The sequence below is a fragment of the Arvicola amphibius genome, chromosome 8 (genome assembly GCF_903992535.2).
Source record: "Arvicola amphibius chromosome 8, mArvAmp1.2, whole genome shotgun sequence".
Taxonomy (NCBI): Eukaryota; Metazoa; Chordata; class Mammalia; order Rodentia; family Cricetidae; genus Arvicola; species Arvicola amphibius.
Window position 1 is genome coordinate 107360515 of NC_052054.1, and position 24007 is coordinate 107384521.

A 24007-nucleotide genomic window follows, 5' to 3' on the forward strand; every position below is an offset into this window, starting at 1 on the left:
GGGCAACAGGTGTGTCATTGTGCTGGTGATTGTTGGCAGTCACGGTGGCTTTTCTCCTCAACCCTTTCACATCCCAACAGTGACACAGATTCAGGGTCCTAGGTTGTAAGAATGAGGCAGCTCCACGGTGGTGTTCTTCTGGAGCTCTCTGTGGCCATGAGAGGGGTATGGTGGGCATCAATCACACCCAGTGGCCTTGTGTCACAGGAAGGGTGGGCACATTCGCCTTAAGGTTCTGGACTGAACTTGAACTTGAGGCTGTTGACTGAGCAGTGTCTGATGTCTCTTTGAGGAGCCTGGGTCCCTCTGAGGGCGAAATGTCTCAGCAGTTGGCTGTGATGATGGCGCAGAGAGTCTCTCTGTTCCCAGAATGGCAGTACTTACCTCAGTGACACGGATTCAGTAGCTTGATGGCAGCTTCAGTGTCTGGAATTAATTTCTGTATTGATCCCTTCTGACTTAAATGTAGTTCTGCCTTTTTGGGGGGTGTATGTATCCAATTTTTCCTTTGTGACGAGGTCATCCTCGGATGATTTAAACGTTGATTTCAGAGACATGGTTGTAACTGTCCCCTTTGTTCTGGCTAATTAAATTCTTCCTTCCCCCTGTCAACTAATTCTTGAGGTGACACTCATTCCACTGGGCCCTCCTAAAAATAAACTAGAAGCGAGCCAGCATTGTGACTAAACATGCAGCTCCCATCCCCATCGCATTCTGTCCAAATATCAATCAATCCATCCACATTTATTTCTTTCAACGCTTTTAAAAAGCCTCGCTGTCTCTCTTGATGTGCTGGAAATAGAGCGGTAAGTAGGGCGCTTGAAAGCTCCTCATTCGCGGAGCTCACTTTATTTTATTTTATTATTTTTTTTTGTAGGACAGAGGGAAAGGGATTCTTTTAGATTTCATAGTGAGGGAAGTCCTCACCTAGGGAGCCATTGCAGAGTCTGGGGGAGAGACTACAGCCAGCGTACCAGCAGGTGCCTTGACCCCAAGCTGGGAGGCTTCCTATGGCCCAGAGACCTGAAGTTCACACAGAAGGGACAAGAAAGAGTAGGAGGGGCCAAACTCTGAAGGTAGGAAGGGGCCAGATGAGGGAGGGCTACATCTTCTTGGAATGGTATGTGGGTTTTACTTTGTGCCTATAGATTATAAATATTTAAAATCATTGACGGTATTGCTATTCTCTTCGGAGGCTAACCCATCAACTCTTTGAGATTCCGAGCAGGAATCACCGAGTGCTAATGCAGAGCTAATGTGGTATTTTTAGAGCTTCATCTGATTCAGTCCCTCAGCCTCTTCCATCCCTGAAGGAGTCTGCTGGAAATTGTGTGATGGGCATAATTAGCATAAGGAGAGTCATTTTTGCTGTGCAGAATTGCGGCCACACATGCTTGTCGTATGAACTCATTTGAGCAAGAGAACTGAGAGCCCCCTTTCTGTGCCATTGATTTGGGAGTGGATTCTCTTCTGCAATCAGCTCTGAGAAGCTGGGGGTGTAGCTGCTGTGATTGAATTTTCCTGTATCGTGGGAGTAAGCTGGAAGTGGACACCACAGAGACAGAGCCCCAAACCTGGTGCCAACTCCAGAGGAGGAGGCGGTCCTTGTGCCATTGTTCTGTAGTGCGTTTTCAAGTACCAACAAGCGGCCCTTCAGAGGTCAGCAGTGAAGGACGCAGAGATCAACGTGGACACTAAGGAGAGACATAGGACTGCCTCTTCTTCCTTCTCATCTACTGAGACCCAGTTTCTCTGTGATGATGCTGCAGAGTGATGGGACCAAAAATCTCACCAAGCTCAGCTGACTTTCCCATGATGCTCTCTTCCAGCAAAGACTATCATAGGAATAGACAGCCCTGAAAACCATCAATTGAATAACACTATCTTAAAGATCTACTCCAAAGATCAGATAGGAAGTTGTGAGATATAGGCAAGCCAGAAATTGGACAACCATTTCTCATTCAGAATTTTACAAAGGTTTAGGCTATAAAGAAGATTCCAATTTAGATACACAAAGACATTTGTCATGACTGGCAGCTGATGGTAAAGCCCTTTATAAGGGGTCTTATTTTAAACACTTTATCTAAAAAAATTCTACTCAATGATGTGTTTCTTTAATCCGTGTGATTTAGGGTTTAGGATTGGGGTAGGCTGTTTCTTATCATGTTTCTCCTGCTGAGCTTCTGTTATTTGTAATCAGTGTCCTGATGGATGACCTGGGGAAGCAAAGGATTGCGTGCTCACAAGCAATAGTATTAAGAGAGAAGAGCTGTAAGCCAGGGGGCAAATTTCCTACCAGCAACACCACATTCCTTGTGAGGGAATAACTGACCCATTTATGGTCTTCTTTCAGTTTGTTACAGACCCATGTGCCAACAACCCTTGTCACCATGGTAACTGCAGCAGCAGCAGCGACAGCAGCAGCAGCAGCAGCAGCAGCAACGGCTACTTCTGCATTTGCAACGATGGCTATGAAGGTCTTAACTGTGAACAGCCACTTCCCAGTATTCCAGCCTCTGGTTGGACAGAGTCCATGGCACCCAGACAGCTTCAGCCTGTTCCCGCCACCCAGGAGCCTGACACAATCCTGCCCCGCACTCAGGCAACTGTGACACTGCCAACCTGGCAGCCAAAAACAGGGCAGAAAGTTGTCGAAATGAAATGGGATCAAGTAGAGGTAAGAATATCGTACGGCACATATTTTTCACAGAAGGAACCAGAAATGTCAAAACAATTCCAGCGGTTTTAATGTAAGCAATAAAAATAGAAGGCCTTTAAGTTTGTCACCAAGCAAATCGTGTCTGCAACCTTACATCCGTCTTTACTTGTATACACGACTTTTTCAGCACTGGGGGTTGAACTTAGAACTTTACAGATGCGAGGTAAGTACTCCAGCACCAATCCACTCTAGCGCTGACCCCACCTCCACTGCCCTTCCTTATTTTAGACAAGGTCAAGGTTGCACAGGCTGACCTCCGACTTGCTATACTGCCCAGGTGGGCATGTGACCCCCAAGTCCGGATTATACGATGATTTGTGTGAGCAAAACAGGATTCAATAAAAATTAAAAATGATTTTTTTTCCTGGGATGATCTCTATGTACAGTTAGTTCTGTGCATTAATTTTGGAACTGGGGAGCTAGTTCCATGTGGGGGTCACACAAGGCTGCCATATTGCAGGACCACACACTGCTGACCCAACTGCCATGAATCCACGAGTGTTATGGTCCTGTCATGTCTCAGAAGACACTATTTCACCCTGGTCCTCCCCAGTCACTGTCTTTTACCATCTTTTTGCCTCCTCTTCTTTAGAGGTCTTAGGACATAGTCCCGTCCAGCCTGGAAGTCACCATATGGCCTAGGCCAGCCGTAGACTTGTGTGGCCATCCTCAGCCTCCCAAGGGCAGGGATTCACATCCTGCAATTCACTTAAAAGTGTTGTCATTAACATGTGCTAATTATACATAATAATGAGTTTGTTATGGCACTTTCATATACCTACATAATGTATTTTGGTCATATTCACCCTCATTACTCTCCCTTGGTTCCTCCTGTAATTTATCCCCTTCATCATCCCAAGTATCCCCTGTCTACTAACATGCCTTTTTTTGCATGTGACCCAGTCAGTTTCATCACGGTTACCTACAAGAGGATGGCTGAGAGTTTGTTTATAGGAGCATGGGTACCGTACCAGTGGTCACACCACTGAGGAAAATGCCCTCCCCCACTCCCTTCCATCATTAATTGTGTGTAGATCTTCAGGTGGATTGGACCCCATGAGCCCCTCCCCAGCCTGTGATAGGATGCTGATGGACCCGATCCTGTGAGGATCTTGTATATGTAATCACGGCTCCTATGAGTTCAAGTGGGCAGCAGCCATGTTGTACCTGAAGGTCAGCATTCTCCTCACCCCTTCCTCTGACTTCTACATTCTTTCTGTTCCCTGGGCCTTTCAGAGGGGGTAAAATAGATGCTTTATATTTGGTCCAGCATCCAACAGTACTTATTCTTGACACTTTGACCAACTCGGAATCTCTGCAGTCACGTCTGACCACCCGTGTGAATGGGTAATACACAACAGTGTGACTGAAAAATGTAGGTGTAAGGGCTGGAAAGGTGGCTCAGCAGTTGAGAATGCTTGCTGCTCTTTCAGAGGACATCTCTCTGCAAAGCTACATGCCATAAAGTCAAAAGGCACCGCTTTTCCTTTTCCTTCAAGTCTCCAGGGATCTAGTTGTCCCCTTCACCGTCAGGTGACAGTGTCATCACTGAGCAAAGCAGAAGAGACACTGGACACAGCTTGCAGATTTTACTTAATGTTATTATTGCATACCGTGGCTCCTCCCAGGTAATGGGTCTTCTCTCTTCCAGGTGGTCCCTGATGTTGCCTGCGGGAATGCCAGCTCCAATAACTCTGCAGGTGGCCGCCTTGTGTCTTTTGATGTGCCACAGAACACCTCTGTAAAGTAAGAACTTCTTTGGTTCAAACCCATTAAGAGCAATGCTACATGCGCAGTGTGCTGGCAGGTGTCGACCACACATCTGGTGTGCCACTGACCAATCCAGGGGGAATCGTGAATGAATCCCACATAGAAACCTGGCCTATGCCACTCAGAAAGCAAGAATAAGAATGATTATTGTGGGAGGGTTAGGGTCTGGTCAGCTGCTCAGGAGCAGTGGGAAATGGGATCGGGCAAATCGGAGCTGACAGAGGAAACCAACCAGCCTTAGGAAAGATTTGGAGTTTGTTATCTCACCTCCCAGATGACTTTTGCTTCTCAAAATTTTAATGGACCATTAGATTCAATTGTGTAATTTACTCCGAATCAAAAAGATCTATGTATTAGAACTTTCTCTTTCAAGGCAAGCGGCATAGGGAAAGTGTTTGGTTCTAAACTTAAATTGTTGAGTGACACACTGCCCATTGTCTCCTGGGAGATAGAAAAGAGACAAAGGAAAGCAGCGGCTGAGAAGCCACTTGATGTGTGACGGGTGATTTACACAGGACCCAGGGAGGCTGGCACCTGCCCAGGCGCACACAGCTGGGAGTCGCAAGGAGCCAGCCTGAGACTGTTTCAGACACACTGACCAGCTGCCCTTCTTTGCTGCCATTAACTGACACCCTTCCAACTCTAGTCCCCCCTCAGTTCCCAGGGGACTTTAGAAGGCAAGAGCCATGCGACTTTGACCAGCTGGTTCTGTGCACTGGCTCTCTCCATTGTATGTATTGGCTCACTATCCACCTAGCCCGCGGGTCCTGACCAACTTTGCCTGCCTGGAGTTCCCAACAGTGAGCTCACTGACAATGTCTACTGGAAAGATCTCAATTAAACTGAAGGTAGATCCTCTCTACCTTCCCCCACCAACCCAAGCAGTGAGGTCACCCTGACAAAGGTGCCTAGACAGGCATGGAAGGTCTTAGAAGAAAGTCCCAAAGTCCCCATAGGCAGGAGGTGGAGTTTGAGGTGGCTCCCAGCTCTACCAGCAGGGGGATCCCCATGTTAAGTGTTTCACAGTACCTTCCACAGCTGCGAGTCTGGAGGTTGGGAGCTGGCTTGAAGCAGACACGTTAGTTCATCACAGTTTTACTTGTGGTGGCGTCCTCCAGTTCTTTCTTGAGTTGGCCCTATTAGCCACCGTCATAATCTTACTCAGAAGCCCTCCTCTCCCACCCCATCCGGGGCTTTTCGCTTCCTCCTTCTCAACAAATCTGATGCCCTCTGGACATCTCTTGGGTGGTAGAAATGGACAGAAACCTCAGTGTGACCCGGGCTGAGCAAAATGGGAATGGTGTATGATCTGTGGGCACCCCAAATTCGAGTGTGGGTGTCATTAGCCCCTTATATTGTAGTTTCACTTATTCATGCATCCGGTCATTCACCAAGATGTTATTGAGATCTATGCCACACTGGGGAGCTTGTACTGGGGGAGCAGCTCTGTGGGTCTGCTGACTGAGGGAGGTAGGACCTGGGTCCTCTAAAGTACAAGGATAGCAAGCAGCTGCTGGCATGGTGTGCTGGCATCATAGGAAGGGACCTGGGGTCCCATAGGCTAGAGACACAAATAATCCCTATGGGGAGAAGGAACTCACATAGCTTAGTGGCCAGGCAAAATCCTGGGAAGAGATGTAGGTAGCTGGAACACTGGGTGACAGGGATGCAGATTCTGGGAGTGAAGCTGAGAGAGAGCTGGCAGGGGTTCACTGGCTTTAGATTATCCATTCTTCTCTGGAGCTTTTCCTGCAAGCCTTGAGAAGATGGAAAGGTGTGATGTACTGCTCACTGTGATAGCATGGCTTGGGAGGAAGGGTGGGATTGCAGTGTGCATCTAGGATAAACTTAAGCAGGATTCCATTTACATTTATCTGTAGAAGAACCCCATCTGCTTTTTAGTGTCTTATCATTAGCAAAAGATGGAGTCACTAGTCACTTCATGGTAGACGTTGAGCAAGTGGCGGGGAGTAGTCGTTCCGATAAGCGCAGTTACTCCAGTGTGTACAAGGTGGGTGCTTGCTTATCCAGCCACTCCTTTGCTTTTCCTGTCATGTTTAGTGGAGGTACAGTCCATCTGTCTTCTCATCTTGGAGCTGATGAATCGGTCCTAAGATGAATTCTAGCAAGGGTGACTTTGCGTTGGTCTGATTCTTGTTTTCAGAATTCGGCAGGATGCCACCGCTTCACTGATCTTGCTGTGGAAAGTCACAGCCACAGGCTTTCAACAGTGCTCCCTCATAGACGGACGAAGCGTGACACCCCTCCAGGCTCCAGGGGGCCTTGTCCTGCTGGAAGAGATGCTGGCTTTGGGACCAAATCACTTCATTGGTGAGTTATGGAAACCCTGTCTACCCCACATCTGACTCAGCCCCACCCTGGTTTAGTGTTTGGAGAGGGTGCATAGGAATTCTGCCTGGAGGATGTGGTGTGAGTTCTAGACAGATGCTGCATATGCTCCGCTTCAAGAACGGTTTGAATTATCATCAGCACAACCTTCTAACACAGCGTTTCCAGTGTGACTTTATGTGGAGAGAGCATGGGTGCTGGAATCCGGGAGCTGTCCTCTGAGTACTGACTCAGAAGTAAGAGTGTGTGTCTGCTTTTTGGGGTGTTCTCCCTCCCTCACCCATTGCTCTCCCATGCATTACTTCCAATTTGTTGAACCTATCTATCTCTGTCATTTTTGCCGTCTCTAAACTACCATATCGCCGCGAAGTTGTTTTAACACTCCTCTGCCCTGCAGAACAAATGGTCTGGTTCAAAACAGAAGTCATCAGCCTTCCTCCGGCCTGGCCCAGACACTTTCTTGCTCCTCCCCAGGACAGTCTTTCCCTTGGGTCAGTGTTCTGTCCATATAGTGCCAGTTGGCTCCATCTGTCACTAGAGGATACTCTCTCTGGAACTGGAACTTGTGACTCTAGCCTTTTAATGTCACTGACTGAGGACACTGGGGACTTCCTAACAGCTTACTCCATTTTGTAGTTTTTGCGTGGAAACAGAAGTTCAAGTTGAGAACTCGCTCATCAGAATCTGGTGCACACAGGCCTCTTGTCCTGCTGTTAGTTCCTTCTCAGATCCAACAGTCCTCCCCTGGGGGTGGGGTCAGGCCACAGTTGTCTCAGGAGGGGTTGGAGAGGTCACATGATATAATGTCTATGAAACTGCAATGTTACAAACATTAGGGATTATTCCAGGGTGATTTCTTTATTTTTTCTGGGATATACTGTTTTACACAGTGAATGCGAAGTTTGTGTTGAGGTTTATTCTCCAAGACATGAGCTCAAAGCAGGCATTGTAACGAAGGTCAAAGGCTAAGACAAAATGTGCAGCTTTATTTAGTGATGTCCCGTGCAGTTCCCGTTTGAGTCACTTTCCTCTCGTGAGAACATCCTTTTTCAAGCTCTGGGCAGGTGTGAGGAGCAGGGCTTTCTTTGGGTGAAGACAAGGTCCAGAGACACTTTGAGGAATGGAACTGGCTAGAGAAAGAAGACAGGCGTTGCATTTCAGGCCACGGTTTGACCATCAAGATGTGTCCTAGATAAACAGAACTTGGGTGCAGAAGTACTTGCAGAGATACAAATCTGAATTTTATTTCCCAGCACATCCTGGGGAACTGGTAGTTAATTCTGGATCTGTTGTAACATTCTATCCAAAAGGAAGTAGTTGGTGTACTGTGATAAAGAATTTCACGTTTCCAATATTTATTGACGTGTGTGATTGATCGGGAGCAGGCATGATACGTGTAAAAGTTGGAGAAGACCCCGGAGAAGTGGATTCTCTCCTTCCATCCTGTAGGTCCCAGGATCCAACTCAGGTTGTCAAGACTCTGTAGCAAGTGACTTTACCCATGGAGCCATCTCACTGACCCAAGTCACTTTCTTTCATAGTGATCTTAAGGTCTCCCCTTCAGGGGAATACTTGCTCTTCTGTGACAGAGAGCTATGTAGCGTTTCAAGAAAGCACATGAAGCATCTCCACACTTTAAAATGCCATTGATATTATAAGAAGATATGCATTTGAAATACTAGCTGACATTTCTTGTCACTTTGTGGCATTACTATGGGTGGAGACTGATATCGGAAGTGTGGGTGGGGCTTAGGACTGAGGGACTCACTAGTGTTGCTATGGACTTAATCTTTGGAGAGGGGAGAGATTTTATGAACTCGTGTATGATTTGAGTTCATGTTGCCAATAGAAGATTCATAGAAAGTATTTTTCATTCAAATGCAAAAGGGATAATATAAAAATTAACTTCATAAGTTAATAACTAAGGGACACTTTCCTTCAGATTATACTTTAAGTCATTGATTCTCAACCTTCCTAATGCTGCAACCCTTACAGTTTCTCAATGTTGTAGTGACCCCCCCAACCATAAAATTATTTCATTGCTACTCTGTAACTGTAATTTTGCTACTGTTATAAACTGTAATAAAAATTACCGATATGCAAGCTATCTGATATAAAGCCCCCAAAACGATCATGACCCCATAGGTTGAGAACCCCTGCTTTAGGATCTCATGAAGAAATAGTAGTTTCGGGTAACATTTTATCCATACACTATTTTGTCCCTTTGGTGTCAGAGACCAGCTTTGACAAAAATACCACTTACCAGGGTAGGGGCATGGGGACCAGAAAATTAGTAAAGAGAACAAAGATGCGAATGAAAATAATAAAACAGAAAACTTAGGATAGTATGGGGAGGGAGTTCCAGTGAATACTGAAATTTCGCCTGCATTTAATTTCAAATTGCTTAAAATACCCCTGACCCCAAAAGATAAAAATAAGATTAAAAATCATTAACACGACACAAGGAAATTAACATACCAACTGAAGGTTGTGGGCTACATTCTTAGGTAAACATTTTATTATTAAAACAAGACAAGTAACACTCACACCCTAGACCAGAACATTCTGTAGGCAGACCATGCTCTTGGCGGAATCTAATGTTTTCTCCTTAAGAGTAGGAACTTAGTAGATCCTTACACTTTCATTTGGGGTAGAAACATATCGACTTCTCTGTTTTCAAAATACAAGGTCTGGATATTAGCCACACCTATTTACAATAACTTTGAAAGAGCAAAACTCTCTGATCTAAATCTAGGTGGGACCTTTTTTTGAGGTGGAAACAGAAAATAACCTTGAAGGAATAGAGACAAGTTTCAACTCTCTGACCTTTAGTTAAGGTAGAAATAGGCTCACATTTTTGGGCCTTCACACTTTGGACATATGGGAGTCCAATATCTTTTAACCTTGTCGGTATTTTACTTGGCTGCCCAATTAGAGACCACAGTTTTCTAGTATGGGTCTCTTTAGCAATGTTCTCTTTTTAAAAGAATAATGAAAAAGTTTACGTGTGCGTGTGCCTGTGTTTGTGTATGTATGCCACATGTGTGCTGATGTCCAAAGTGACCAGTAGAGGGCTTTGGATTCCCTGGAGCTAGAGTTATAGATAGTAGTGAGCCACCTGACCTGTGTTCTGAGTCCTCTGGGAAAATAGCAAGTACTCTTTTTTATTTTATTTTATTATTTTTTAAAAAAGAGAACAAACTATCTTTTTTCATTTTACTTACAAATCCCAGTTCCCACTCCCTTCCCTCCCCCCCTTTCCCTCTACCTTCCTCCCAGACCCCTCTCTACTTCTCAGAGATGGTAAGGCACATTGCTTTGGGAATGTCCCAAGGCCCTCCTTACTATATATAGGTGGAACAAGGAAGCCATCCAAAGAGAATGGGTTCCCAAAAGACAGTACAAGCAGTAAGGATAAATCTTGGTGCCACTGCCAGTGGCCCCACAGTCTGCCCCAACCATACAACTGTTACGCACATCCAGAGGGTCCAGTTTGGTCCTATGCTGGTTCCTTTCCTGTCTGGCTGGAGTTGGTGAGCTCCCATTAGCCCAGGTAAACTGTTTCAATGGGTGTCCCCATCATGGTCTTGACCTGTTTGCTTAATTCTCACTCCTCCCACTCTTCAGCTGGACTATGGGAGCTCAGCCCAATGCTCTGCAATAGGTCTCTGCCTCTGTTTCCATCCGTTGCTGGATGAAGGTTCTATGGTGACATTTAAGATATTCATCAATCTGACTACAGGACAATGCCAGTTTGGACACCCTCTTCTCTATTGCTTAGGGTCTTAGCTGGGGTCATATTTGTGAATTCCTGGGAATTTATCTAGTGCCAGGTTTCTTGCTAGCCCCATAATGGCTCCCTTAAATATCTCTTTCCTTGCTCTAATCTCTGTCCTTCCTCCATCTCGACTATCCCATTCCCTCAAGTTCTTCTTCCTCCTCCCCCTTCCCCCTCCTCTTCTCTTTCCTTTCTCCACCCACTCCCATGCTCCCAATTTTATAAGGCAATCTTGTCTATTTCTCCTTTCCAGGTAGATCTATATATGGTTTTCTTAGGGTTCACCTAGTTACTTAGCTTCTCTTGGGTCATGGACTATAGGCACGTTATCCTTTGCTTTATAGCTAGTATCCACTTATGAGTGAGTACATATCATGTTCATCCTTCTGGGTCTAAGTTACCTCACTCAGAATGTTTTTTTTCTAGTTCCACCCATTTGCATGCAAATTTAAAGATGTTATAATTTTTTACTGCTGAGTAGTACTCCATTGGGTAAATACACCACATTTTCTTTATCCATCCTTCAGTTGAGGGGCATCTAGGTTGTTTCTAGGTTCTGTCTATTACAAATAATGTTGCTATGAACATAGTTGAACAAATGTCCTTGTAGTATGATTGAACATCCTTTGGGTAAATGCTCAAGAGTGGTATTGCTTGGTCCTGAGGTAGGTTGATTCCCAATTTTCAGAGAAACTGCCATACTGATTTCCAGAGTGGTTGTACAAGTTTGCATTCTCACCGGCAATGGAGGAGTGCTCCCCTTTTTCCACATCCTCTCCAGCATGAGTTATGATTGGTGGTTTTGGTCTTAGCCATTCTGATTGGTGTTAGACCAGGAGCACAAACGTTGAGAGCAACAACAGCAAGTACTCCTAACCACTGGACCAAGTACTCCTAACACACCTTTCAGCCCTGTGCTTGTCTCTTTAAAGGTAGCGGGCAGCACGGCCTCATGCTCCTCCAAGTTAACACATGGCTAGCTCCCCATCTGGAGTAACAACAGGGCTCTCTATCTGTAACTACCAATCTCTTCAAACAGTTTTTCATTTTAAGGGAACAAGGTAGATCTTTGGTCATCATTGCAGAAACTTCATGCTTATTACACAGCTGTGCATTTAATACTCTTTGTTTTGTTAAGAGAAGTTAAAAGAAGTTGCTTATTAAAACCAGCTTACTTGCAGAAGAATCAGAGCCCAGCGCCATTGTCCTTTGCTTCTCAGTCAGCCCCCACTGTTGGGCACATTCAGAGAGATGGGTTTGGTCGCATGATCCATCAGTCCCATTCCAACTGGAGTTGGTGATCTCCCATTAGTTCTGTCCCACCGTCTCCATGAGTGAACGCACCCCTCACGTTCCTGACTTTCTCCCTCATGTTCTCGCTTCTTCTGCTCCTCATCAGGACCTTGGGAGCTCAGTCCAGCTCTCCTGATGGCTCCTTGGCCTTGAGAGGGAGGGAGGGGAGGTATGGGTGGAGGGGAGGGGAGGGAAGGGGGAGAAGGAGGGGAGGGAAGGGGGAGGAGGAGGGGAGGGAGGGGGGAGGAGGAGGGAAGGAGATGGAAATTTTTAAATATAAAAAAATAAACCATGAGAAAAAAAAATAAAACCAGCTTACTTAGGTGTGGTTAGATGGCTCATTTATTTGGTAAATAAACATGGGGAACCAAGTTTGATCTCCAATAACCACATATAGGCCGGGTGTGTCTGTACATGCCTGTAGTCCCAGCACTGGAGAGGTGGAGACTCAAAGATCTGGTCACTAACTTGGTGACCAGTCAGTGTCGCTGGTTTGGCAAGACCCTATTTCAAAAAACAAGGGGAGGGTGATTGAATAAGACACTTAGTGTTCACCATCGACTTCCACACAAATATGCTCGCTCGCTCGCTCTCTCTCTCTCTCTCTCTCTCTCTCTCTCTCTCTCTCTCTCACACACACACACACACACACACGGTGAGGATGAAGGAAAAGAGGGACAGAAAGAAAGCAATTGAGAAAAGGGGGTGGCAATTAACTTTTCTAGTCTGGGCTCTCTAGACATAAGTGGTTATATTGGTAAACCAAAAGATTATTTTGAGGAGTACGATGGTCTTCATTTGGTTAGAGGGTGCTTGAGTAGGAGGTAGGAAGCATCTGCTCTGAAAAGCAGAGTTCCAGCCGGTACAGCTGTGTTTCAGCTCTCTGCTTCTTCCTAGAAAGCCCATAACACTCTCAGGGCTACACTGTTTCCTTGTTTCTCCACACTCAATAGATCCCACATACTTAACTGAAGGCCAAACATACTATTTCCTTGCATGTTCTGTGTGTGGATGTCCTTCTACATCTTTGGGAGGCAGACTCAGATTTACATATTCCTTTAAAGTTCATTGATAAAGCTATAGTTTAAGATGATGTATTATGGATTAAGAAATTATTATTTATTTGTAATGGATACTTAAAGCATACAAATTGTAGGCATTGACAGGCTATCCTGTGATATTTCACTATTATTACTGTAAATATATATGCATATTCATGAACACATGTATATATATACACACATGTATACTCATGTATGATATATGTGGTTGCTCATGCTCCACGGCATGCACATGTATACATACACACACAGACACCACACACATGTGATACATGTGTGTGCCCATGCAACAAGGTGTGCACATGTATACACATATATATGATACATGTGGGTGCCCATTCACCAAGCCATGTGTACACACACACACACACACATTCACACACACACACACGATACATGTGAGTGCCTATATATCAAGGCATGCACATGGAGGCCAAAGGACAACCTTGTCTAATTAGTTTTCTCCTCCTGTTTTTTCTGTTTGTTTATTTTATTGAGACAGAATCTCATTAGGTAACCCTGGTTGTCCTGGAACTCTGCTCTGTAGACCAGGTTGGCCTTGAACTCACAGAGATCTGCCTTCCACTGCCTCCTAAGTGCTGGAATTAAAGAGATAGACCACCATGCCTGGCTTTTGAGGTGCAACTCAGGCTGACTGTCTGTATTGCATCAAGCACCTATTTTGACTATTAGTGGTCCAAATCCTCCCGTCTGCTCTTCTGTGGAGTTTATTGCAGTAAGCCCAATGTTCTGTTACAGAGGATCATACATAACGTATTTTCTTTGATCCTATTTCACGATCCCACATCTAATATTTTTTTAGTTTTCCTTCATTACCACTGCCTTATTACTATTTATACTGTGTTGTGGGAAGAAGGAAAGAGATAATGTGGGTGTCCATGAAGTATAGACATTTCCTGCTGTGCCTCTTCCATCAACCTCTTCCCTGAGTTGCCATCAAATTTTGATGCCTCTGCCCTCTGCTTAATTATCCCTTCTGTTTCCCCCAGACATGCCTTATTCAAATATGTAATTGGCTTTTTGCAATGTTTGGGGGTAAATAACTCAGTAACCTTTGCTTAAGGCTGTCTGCCCCGCAGGGAGTGCCAACAGTGCTCATTAGCTCTCCAGGGATCCCTTCACCGGGTGGTTCCTATTTCCACAGTCAAGTTCATCGCTCCAGTCCTTGTCCCATGAAACACAGTGGCTTGCTGGTCTTGAGTGTGGTGTTTATGTTTAATTTGAAGTTGCTTGGTGACTTGGGAGTGATGGCTGATCTAGGGCTAAGGACCAAGCTGGCCTTCAAGGGGTGTGTCCTCTGTTTGAATGTTGTGGAGGGAATGGATTGAGTGCTTCCTTGGGGTGAAGCCACACAGGATCCCTTCCTCAGGCTTTCTCCTGTCTCCTCCTTCTCTCTGGCAGCATTCTCTCCTTTTGCATGGCAAAACTTGACTGTGTTCACTTGCTCCCCAACTCAGCCCCACATGTTTTGAGAAAGGGTCTCCATGTTTTTAGGCCAGGATGACTGGTCAGCTTTGGGAATTATACGTGACTGCACCCAGGATGACCTTGAACTCCTGATCCTCCAGTCTCCATGTCCCAATATTACAAACACATTGTTATTCATTGCGCTTAGTTTATACAATTATGGCGATGGGGCCAAAGACCTCACATAGGCTAAGCAATTTATATAGCAGCTGAGCCATAACCCTAGTCTGGGGCATTCAGATCTGTGGTTGGATCGCTGCTCACTCTTCCAGGAAGCTCGCTGGTCCCAGTCCTATGAGCACACTGTGTATTCTTCCCACCCAACAGCACATTCTTCCCCAGCTCCGGCTCTCTCTCCTTCTTCCTGCTCCTTCATCAGCACCTTTTCTCTCTCTTTCTTCTGACAGCTGCGCTGGCAGCTGGCATCCCACACCTGGGGAATGAACGAATCCTCTCCATTCTCGTCCCCACAGTTTTTGGTGTGTTTGTTCTCTGTGTTATATGGACTGTGGGTGTCTAGAGAAGGGGGCCCACGCCACTGCTGTTTGCAGTCAGGGTGGCCAAGGCTGGTCACTGCCTGGTGAAATTCAGTTACGCATCAGCGATTCCCTCGGTAAATGCCACTCGGAAGGAACTTCCAGCTGTGTAATGCCAATCTTAAGAATCCTTTATAGACTTTCATAACCCACCTCTGTGGCATTTAAATGCCCTCCTTTTTTTCCATTCCATTAAAAGAATTTTAGAGGATCAAATGCACAAAAAAAAAAAAAATAAAAAAGAGAGAAAGTTTTGATCTTTCTTAAGGGAATGCTACATTTTGTCATTTAAGGGTTCTTGCTTGGGAGGTCAGGGCAGAAAGGTTAGAAATGCAGACTCATTAACATCTTCTTTTGATGAAAAACTTAGATTCAAAACTGAAATGCAAAAATGCTGCCTTTTCACGGGCATCTTAAAACCACCATTGCATAAGTTCCATTGAGCTTCTGCAAGAGAAGTGGGGAGAAAGCTCCTGAATTTGGACATGTTAAAATAAAAAATAATAACTATTAAAGACCAAAAGCAGAGGAAGTGCAAACTTTAGGTAAATTCTTTCCTGTACTCGTTTAGTTCTTTAGAACTAAAGAGAGCTGTGAGGAATACATTGTTTTTAAACCAAAACCACATTTTCATACCATCAGCAGGGAGGGTCTTAAAAATATTCTTTCCATGACTGAGTATTAATATGCAAAGGAAGACTTAGCCTTGAACGCCATGCTTTCCCAGCTTTTCCATGATGTCCCAACTGGCATCACCATTTGTTGGTACCCATGTTGACTATGGTGAGGAACTGAGCACCCTGTAGGGAGTCCCACCATGGTCATGCTGGTAGGCTGAGGTTCCAGGCCCCTGCTGTGGTGGGGTTGGAGCAGGTGGTCAAACAGAAAAGGAAGTGTTTGTCTCACCTTTCACGATAGCTCCAGGAAACAGGCTCCTTAGCTAGGTGGACCTGATAGGGTGAAAGAGAATCTTTTTAAAAGCCTCAGGGGATTCTTTTCAGGCACTTAAAAATGTGCAGAAGTCTGTGAGGGTAGAGTAAAACCTGCATGAGACTACGTGTGAAGTCAAGTACGCCTGAAGTGAATCGCGTGAGGCACTAAGGGGCTGCTGCTATTTTTGAGTTCTGAGTGTTTGAAATTGCTTCAGAATTTCAGAGAATAAGCTGCAGATACTTCTGCATCTTGACCCAGTGGTCAGGTTGGGGATTTTCTTGGTTCCATGCAGCAAGCATAAAGGTTTTTCTTTCCTTTCTCTGCCTCTCCATTCTGCCTTGTTCTCGTTCTCACTTCCTCAGTCTTCTATTTAAAAAGTAAAGGTAGTAGGATTTATGTATAGATTAATTTGAAAAAATTAAATACTAGTAAATCCTTTTATATTGCAAAGATTTATTTGTTTATTTATTTTTAGGCAGGGCCTTACCTTACTATGTAACTCTAATTGGCCTAAGACCAGGATGGCCTTGAACTCACAGAGATCCAGAGATCCACCTTCCCCTGGATTAAAGGCATGTGCCACCACTGCCTGACTACTGTTAGTAAATTTTATTCCAGATTTTTTTCTGAAGACTTTGGCTTCAAAGAAACAAACAAAAACTTTCTCTGGTTCTTATAACTTGGAGATGATGCTTGGGGGTTCTGGTCAGTTGACCTGCAGAAACTTTTCTTAGCTTCTGTCAGTGAAAACCAGGAGAGTAAGTTTCTAATTTCCTCTTTCCAGTCAAGTTTCTGGGCTGTTGTAGCTCCTTTTCTTTCTCTTCTTTCTTAGGAGTTTGGGCAAGAGAGAAGGATGGAGGAGGGACAGAGGAGACCAGGGGGAGGGAGAGGGAACAAGGGCCAGACTAAGGGGCAGAGAGAGGCAGAGCGCTCAGTGGATAAACTCACTGAACAGTGGTTTTCCTTTCAGAGAACCGAAGAGATCTCCCAACTCTTTAACAAGATAAAAAGCTGTACTTTTATCTTATTTATTGTTATGAAAGAATATATGAGAGGAAGGTAGAGGAGACGGGAACTTCCTCCTTTGCAGCCCCCTCCACTGATAGCTGTGTTAGCTTCTGTGAGGTCTGCTTGTAGACTCCTGCCTGTGTATGGCGTGCATGCAGACTGAGGTTTAGAGAGAGCAGAACGTGTTCATGTGAGCACTGGTGATCTACTTTTCCCGGTTCGTGTCTTACAGGCGTTTATGTGAGTGAGTAGAAATTTATAGCATTATTTTAATGGTTGTGTGGCAGTTGGTTGAATCAAAATATAATTTATTTAAATAATATGCTAGTATTGAACAATTATTGAACAATACCCTTCTTCACTCCCACCATCTCCTTTCCTCCTCCTTCCTTCCCCCCTCCTTCCACTCCTGTTCCTCCCTCTCTTCCTTTCTTCTTTCCTTCCTTTTAGTCCTTTTCCCCTTCCCTCCCTACTTTCTTTCCTTCTCTCCTGCCTCCTGTCCCCACTCCCCCTTTCATTTCCTCCTTCCCTCTTTTCCTTCCTGCTCTCAAGCCTTCCTCCTGCCCCTCCCTCTCTCCCTTGCTCCCTCCCCTCTCCTTCCCTTCTCCTCTTTAGATCAAATTCCAAGCATAACTAATTATAATTATGTAGTTTTGAGTCATCTCATGACATAATGGGATTAAATTCTTTTTTGTCCCCTTAGACAGGGTTTCTCTGTAGCTTTTGGAGCTTGTCCTGGAACTAGCTCTTGTAGACCAGGCTGGCCTCAAACTCACAGAGATCCACCTGCCTCTGCCTCCCGAGGGCTGGGATTAAAAGTGTGTGCCACCACCACCCGGTACAACATGTTGGGATTAAATTCTACAATATTGTATTTTCTGGATCAAAGGGGCCTGCAGTTGCAGTGACAGTTTTTTAATACAGATCATCACATTGTCCTTAACTTCCCTCCAGTTCCCACTCACAGCAACCAACGCATTGCTGAAAGCCAGCATCACCCAGGTTTAGTGAGAGGCTGTTTCGTTACAACCGCACGTTCTCACACACCCCACGGCATCTCCTCAGCAGCTTGGCTTGTGGGATCTCTTCTGGAGGGAAGGTGGATGTCAGAGTTTCCAGGAAAGGGCACCTTTACGTCACAATATCACAGTAGGAGAATAGTCATGGTCGCGAGCATCATGATGTTTGTGCATTGGAGTAAAGAAGCAGAGGGGAGGGGAGAGAGCAAGCTCTTGTCTGTTCTCATGGCACCGTCACACCATCCCGCTGCAGGGAAGGGTGCTCCTGTGACACCGGAGGCTTCGGTCCCTGACTGCAATTCCCATCTTCTCCCCTTATTTCCCTTTCCCTCTGCTGCCTCCCGAAGGTAGATACTTAAGTTCCTGCTGTCATAGACCTCTGACAAAGTCAGAAAGCATCATGAGAATGCCTGCCGCAAAGCCTGTTCCAGAAAAGACAAATATTTGGAAAACCTATTAGGGAGACTTGAGAGAGGAATGCTGAGTTTTCCACAGAGTCCTGATGGTCGTAAATTTGTTTTCAAAGGTTGTGGGTCTAAAACTCAGAGTAGTAAGTTAGTGGACCAAAGTAGGTCGTGTCAGAAGGAGAAAACGGTCCAGCCCCAGGTAAGGCATAGAAATAACTGCGGTTGAGTTTTCAGAGGCCTCTCTCGCATTCCCCATCTGAGGCTCTCTCTGGCACTGGAGTTTCTGAGTGCTGGGGTATTTTTGGTTTCACAAGGCATGCTTAACAAGCAACGCTCTCACAGCTGTCTTGTTTTAAGGCTGTAATTGTGAGCCTGACCTACAAAAGTTATATTTGCTGGGTAGACAAGTGGAAAAATCTCCTTAAACGAACACCCTGACAAATTCTGTTAGCCGAGGTGGTTAGTAGCAGGAGACGCTAGAGCATTACCCTATAAAACCCAGGGCCGTCCTTGTCTACACACCTCCCCACAACCCTGCTTATCAACAAGCTTCAGAGAATGGATTTCCATACACAGGACACGACTGTTATTCTGGGGATGCAAAGAAATAGATGTTCATCTCTGACTTGAGAGGTTTCAGCTTCAGGCCCATGGGGATATGCGTATTAAATAAGCCACATAAATCTTCTGGTGCCATTGCCCAGTCTTGCTGATAAAGTTACACACAAATAAATGGTAGTACTGTATGTAGCCAAATTAAAACACATTGAATCTTGTCTTTGTGAGGGGTTGTGGAGAAGGGAAGGAGATGCAGCCCTGTTGTGTGTTGGCCTTGACATCACATTGACCTTGCTTTCTTGAGGGGGGGGGGGTCTCCACATGCTTGCATACCTGCTTGTGAAATTTTTCTACTCTCCAGATCCCCACTCCCTCCCCCAGTCCTAGCCAAGTACCTAGTCTTGGAGGCTTTCCCTGTCCTTTCTCGCCTTCTCTTGTACTGTCGTACTGTCAGTTCTTCGTGTGTGTGTGTGTGTGTGTGTGTGTCAGCACGCACTAACAGTGTTTGGTTGTACTTGGTTCTCTCTGTCCTGACCATTGTCTAGATTCCCCACTGCAAAGCGCTTAACCAGGAACTAATACCACAGGCAAGAGCGCTTCTTGCATATAGCTGACGGAAGGGGGAAAGCTAGAAAAATTTGCACAGCACGCAAGTTGTCTTGGTAAGATGCCAATGCTTTTGCAGTGGTGTTGCGCATAGAGCGGTAGATGCAAAAGGAAAAGCAGGTCTATTACATATTAGAGAATCACAATCAACTTAAGGGCTGTGTGCGTTTCCAAGGGAGGATGTATATTAGATGTATATTCGTCACCGCCTTCATCGCTGAGATGACAAGATGTAACTTGAGGGATAAATTGCTTACTTTGGTCCTTCATGGTAGGGAAGGCATGATAACAAAAGCGACTTCTCGGGGCCTAAGGATGCTTGCTCATCTCAGTGGATCCAGAAACAGACAGAGAAGATTGCTGGGGCTCTTCAGGCTTTTCCTTCTCTTTCTTTAGTTCAAGTCCCCTACCCATGGAGAGTGTATTCTACCCTTAGTTAGGATGAGTCTTCTCCCCTCAGTTAAACCCCTCTTGAAACACCCCTGCAGACACCTCCAGATGTGTGTTTCCCTGGTGATTCTAAATCCAATCAAGCAGACAGAAAATTAACTACTACAGTGGTCAGCTGCAAAGGGGAATGCTAAGGTGTTAGACCGGACATATACTTTGAACTGGGCCTTGAACAAAAAGTAGAGACGGGCATGAGTGACAGTCTGGTGGGGGGTGGGGAGGGCACATGATATTTGCCAACAGCAGAGTTAGCTGATTTCAAGAAGAAAGTTGGAGGGGTTGAGAAGCGTGAGTAGACTTGGAAAGGGTCACTCTTGGGTTAAAGGCTTGTGTTTATCTCACAGGCAGGAGACGTAGGTGGTGACAATGGCACTGGAATAGATGGTAAGTACCATAGAGTAGCTTTTGAGGTGGAAAAAAAAGTAAGAAGCCGGTGAGAGGGGCAGCAAGTGTTAGGGATTCTCATATCAGGGTGAGCATGTGTGTGTGTGTGTGTGTGTGTGTGTGTGTGTGTGTGTGCGCGTGGTCTTATCAGTTGGACTATATCAAATCTGATCAGCGATAAGGGCTTTGCTTTTGTTTAGTTTAGATGTGGTATTGGTGTCCTGCATCCAGCTGGAAATGCAGGACCCCAGCTGAGGAGGAGGCAGGTGGGCTCAGTCTCTGCAGCCCTCTGAGGAGGCTGGAGCTGCTGGGAAAGAAGGAACACAGCAGGAAAGGGTGTGTGGGGGGGAGGGGGCTCAGAGACATGCTATTGTGTGGCTGTGCAGAGAAGGGGACTAGGGAGCCTGGCAGAGATGAGTAGGTATGGCCAGGGAGACAAAGAGAAGGGTGCAAGGGGATGGGAGGGACAAGCTTGAGTCATCTCAGGTCCAGATCAGACTTGTGTGCCCTGATGCCTGAGTGTGGCTTCTCTTATCTGTCAGCTTTATTCTGCTAATCCAAGCCCAGGCCTTGATTCCCTCCTCCCCTTTCTTCCCCTTCCTAATCCTTCCACCAGGAAGTGTCTGCCGCTTAAACTTCATCAAACTTCACAGATCCCTTCTGGCCCTCACTGTGCACTTCCCAGCCCCAGTCTCCAGCCTCCTAGATATCCCTGCCTGGCCTTCCTGTGTCCACCCCTGCCCCCCACTTCCAAGCCATGTCGGGAGGGCCCCTTGCACTGTTCCTGTCTGCTCACAGTTCTTCACCAGCTCCTCTGTCCCTCAGAGTAGAAGCTGAGGCCTGGCAGCCCACGAGGAAGGCCAGTGTGTAAATGTCTGGTCTGTTCCTCTCCCCTGTGAGAACTGCCCCCGAATCTTCTTCTCTGCTGGATTCCCATAATGCCTACTTGTCAGGACCTCAGAGTGACCACCTTACCTAATGACAACAGCTTCCCTTCTCCTGTGTTGTCTGGACCTCACTTTCTCTTTCTTGAGGATAATCATCTCCTTATGGAGAATAGCCTATCTACATCAGTGTTGGCTACTCCTGTTAATGGAAGGGCCATAAAGGCAGGGAGGGGGTGTATGTTTTCTTGACTCTTGTATCATAAACACTTAGCATAGTACACGTTTGTTAAGTATGGGGTTCCTGGTAAGCCAGAAGAGGCATGTTTTATAATTATGGAAACCCAGTTCAAATTTGCCATTGAGAAACAATTCAAATAACAAAACAAACAAACGAAAACACTCTACCCCACTGCACCCACAAAACATTTTCCCAAACCCAATGTAAGAGTCTCACAGAATTAAATTTCAGGGGCAGATATGGTTTTAATAAATACCAACTTTAACTTTAATCAATTTCCTGCCAGAAAAGGACACATGCCTATAATACCAGCATGCAGGAGGCAGAATTAGGAGGAGCACTGTAAGTGTGTGGCCAGCCGAGTGTGAGGCCCTCCAAGGGTACACAACAAGACTCTGTCTCAAAAGAAAATGATAGCCCTCTGATGCATTTGTCCCTGACCTGGTTTTAGATTTTCTGTTGCTATACAGATGCAATGCATCCATCCCTCCATCATTCCTCCATCATCCCTCCATCATCCCTCCATCCGTCCATTTAGTTATCCATCTGGCCATCTATCTATTAATTATCCATCCACCCATCATCCATCTATCTACCCTCCACTCATTCATCCATCCATCCATCCATCCATCCATATATACATATACACACTTGTAGGTGTATCTACATATACACCTGTACATACATGTCCACCCACATGAAGACCTGCATGCATCAAGGGAAACGGGTATACCTATGCACATATTTAGTTTAAAAGTCTTTCTAGGCAGATAATTATAAAATAGTATAGCTCATAGCGTGCTTGAGTGTGTGGTCCCTAGTGATACCTGTGGAAGGACAATTGCTCCGAAAGAAGCTTCTGAGAATTGGAAATGACACTGATGCTTGTGTGTGTGTGTGTGTGTGTGTGTGTGTGTGTGTGTAGTATGGTACAAATAGCTAATATTCATGAATGTAAAATAATCAGCTAGTTAACAAATTTGTTTTCTGTTAATGAGATAGTACTTTGAAAAGCATTGCATCTGGACTATTAACGCAGGCCTGTCTTGTACAAATAAGCCCGGTTCCGAAGCTTGCATTCTATGCCAGAAGCTGGGTCGCTGTCTTTGGTGGCAAGCAGGCGGCTTACTAAGGTGGGGCCACAGCTAGGATTGGAAATAGAATCTAGGAAGGAGTGAGAGCCACCTGATGTTTCCTGGGGCGTTTTCTTCGTTTAGAATATAAACCAAGGTTGGCTTTGTCTTGCTTTCTTTCGGACCTCCACTTTACACACTGTGCACGGCTCCTATTAGATATTCCAACAGAGAAGGCAGGCTGTTCAAACAAAGGCGAGCAGGGAATTGGGACTGTAAAGGTTGTAAGCGAGAGCAATAGAATTTCTAATGTGCTTACATTGGCTCTAACAGAAAGGAGCGATAATCAGATAGTCACCTCAAGGCTTTAGAAAAGACTGAGCATGCACAAATCCTGCTCTGGACAGCGGGGAGAAACCCTTTCCAGGTGACAGCCCCATTGGAATAAAGGACGGGGTTGGAGAACTGAGCAGGGAGAACTCATTTCTCCTCTGCCACCCTCCACCAGGGCTGGTGTGGCGTTTGTGATCTGCAGCAGGCCCAGTGTATACAGTGAGGCTTTCTGCCCAGGCTGGCCTGGGGCTTGGGTTCAGCGGGCTCCTGGATGAGAATGAAATTTGCTTCTCTGTGGACAGTTACTGGTTACCACCTCCCCTGGAGCTGGGAGCTGGGTTATTCACCCCACTCCTGGCTTCCTTCTCTAGGTTCCTGGGTCACTCCACTGCTCCATTCTTCTCTCATATCCTCAGGTTTGCTGTCCCCATACCCATCTACTGCAATAACTATTTTCTTCTGGTCACAGGGACTGGATACTTTATATGCAGCCACTTAAGAGAGAAAGGCTGACGGTTGGGAGTGTCACGGCAGGGAAGGCATGGCAGGAGCAGCCTGTGCATGCAGTAGTAGAAGCATAGGCTACTTGCTTAGACCTTTTTAGACCAGTAAGCAGGATGTGACTGTAACTCCTAAGACCTGAGCCCAATGACCAATTTCCCCCTTGGGGCTCCACCTCCTCAGGGTTCCATAACTTTGTATTAGTTTTCTGTCACAGTGATAAATGACCATGGCCAAGGCAACATAGGGAAAAAAGCATTTATTTTGGTTTATGGTTCCAGAGGGTTAGAGTTCCCAATGGTAGGGGCAACAGGACAGGATGCAGTCAGCATGGTTGCAGGAGCAGGAATGTAAGAACTCACATCCTAAACCATACTCCTGAAGCAGGCAGAGGGACTGGAAGTGGTAGAGGGATTTTTAACCTCAGCACTCACCCCCAGGAATGTACATTCTTTTAGCAAGGTTGTATTACCAAAACATCCCCAAATAGTGCCGCTAACTGGGGACCAAGTGTTCAATGCCTGAAACTATGGGAGTCATTTCACATTAAATCTATCATAAACTTCTCCAAAGAGCTCCCCAAATTGGGGACCAAGCATTTAAAGAGAGGCGCCTG

General features: G+C 45.6%; 1 protein-coding gene across 1 annotated transcript in view; it reads left to right on the top strand.

Moving 5' to 3' along the window:
- Dner (delta/notch like EGF repeat containing) overlaps window positions 1-24007 on the top strand; it is a 282293-nt gene that overhangs the window by 100176 nt on the left and 158110 nt on the right. The window contains 3 exon segments of the mRNA XM_038340268.1: window positions 2354-2677; window positions 4371-4465; window positions 6654-6824. Coding sequence (XP_038196196.1) covers window positions 2354-2677; window positions 4371-4465; window positions 6654-6824 — 590 coding nt within the window.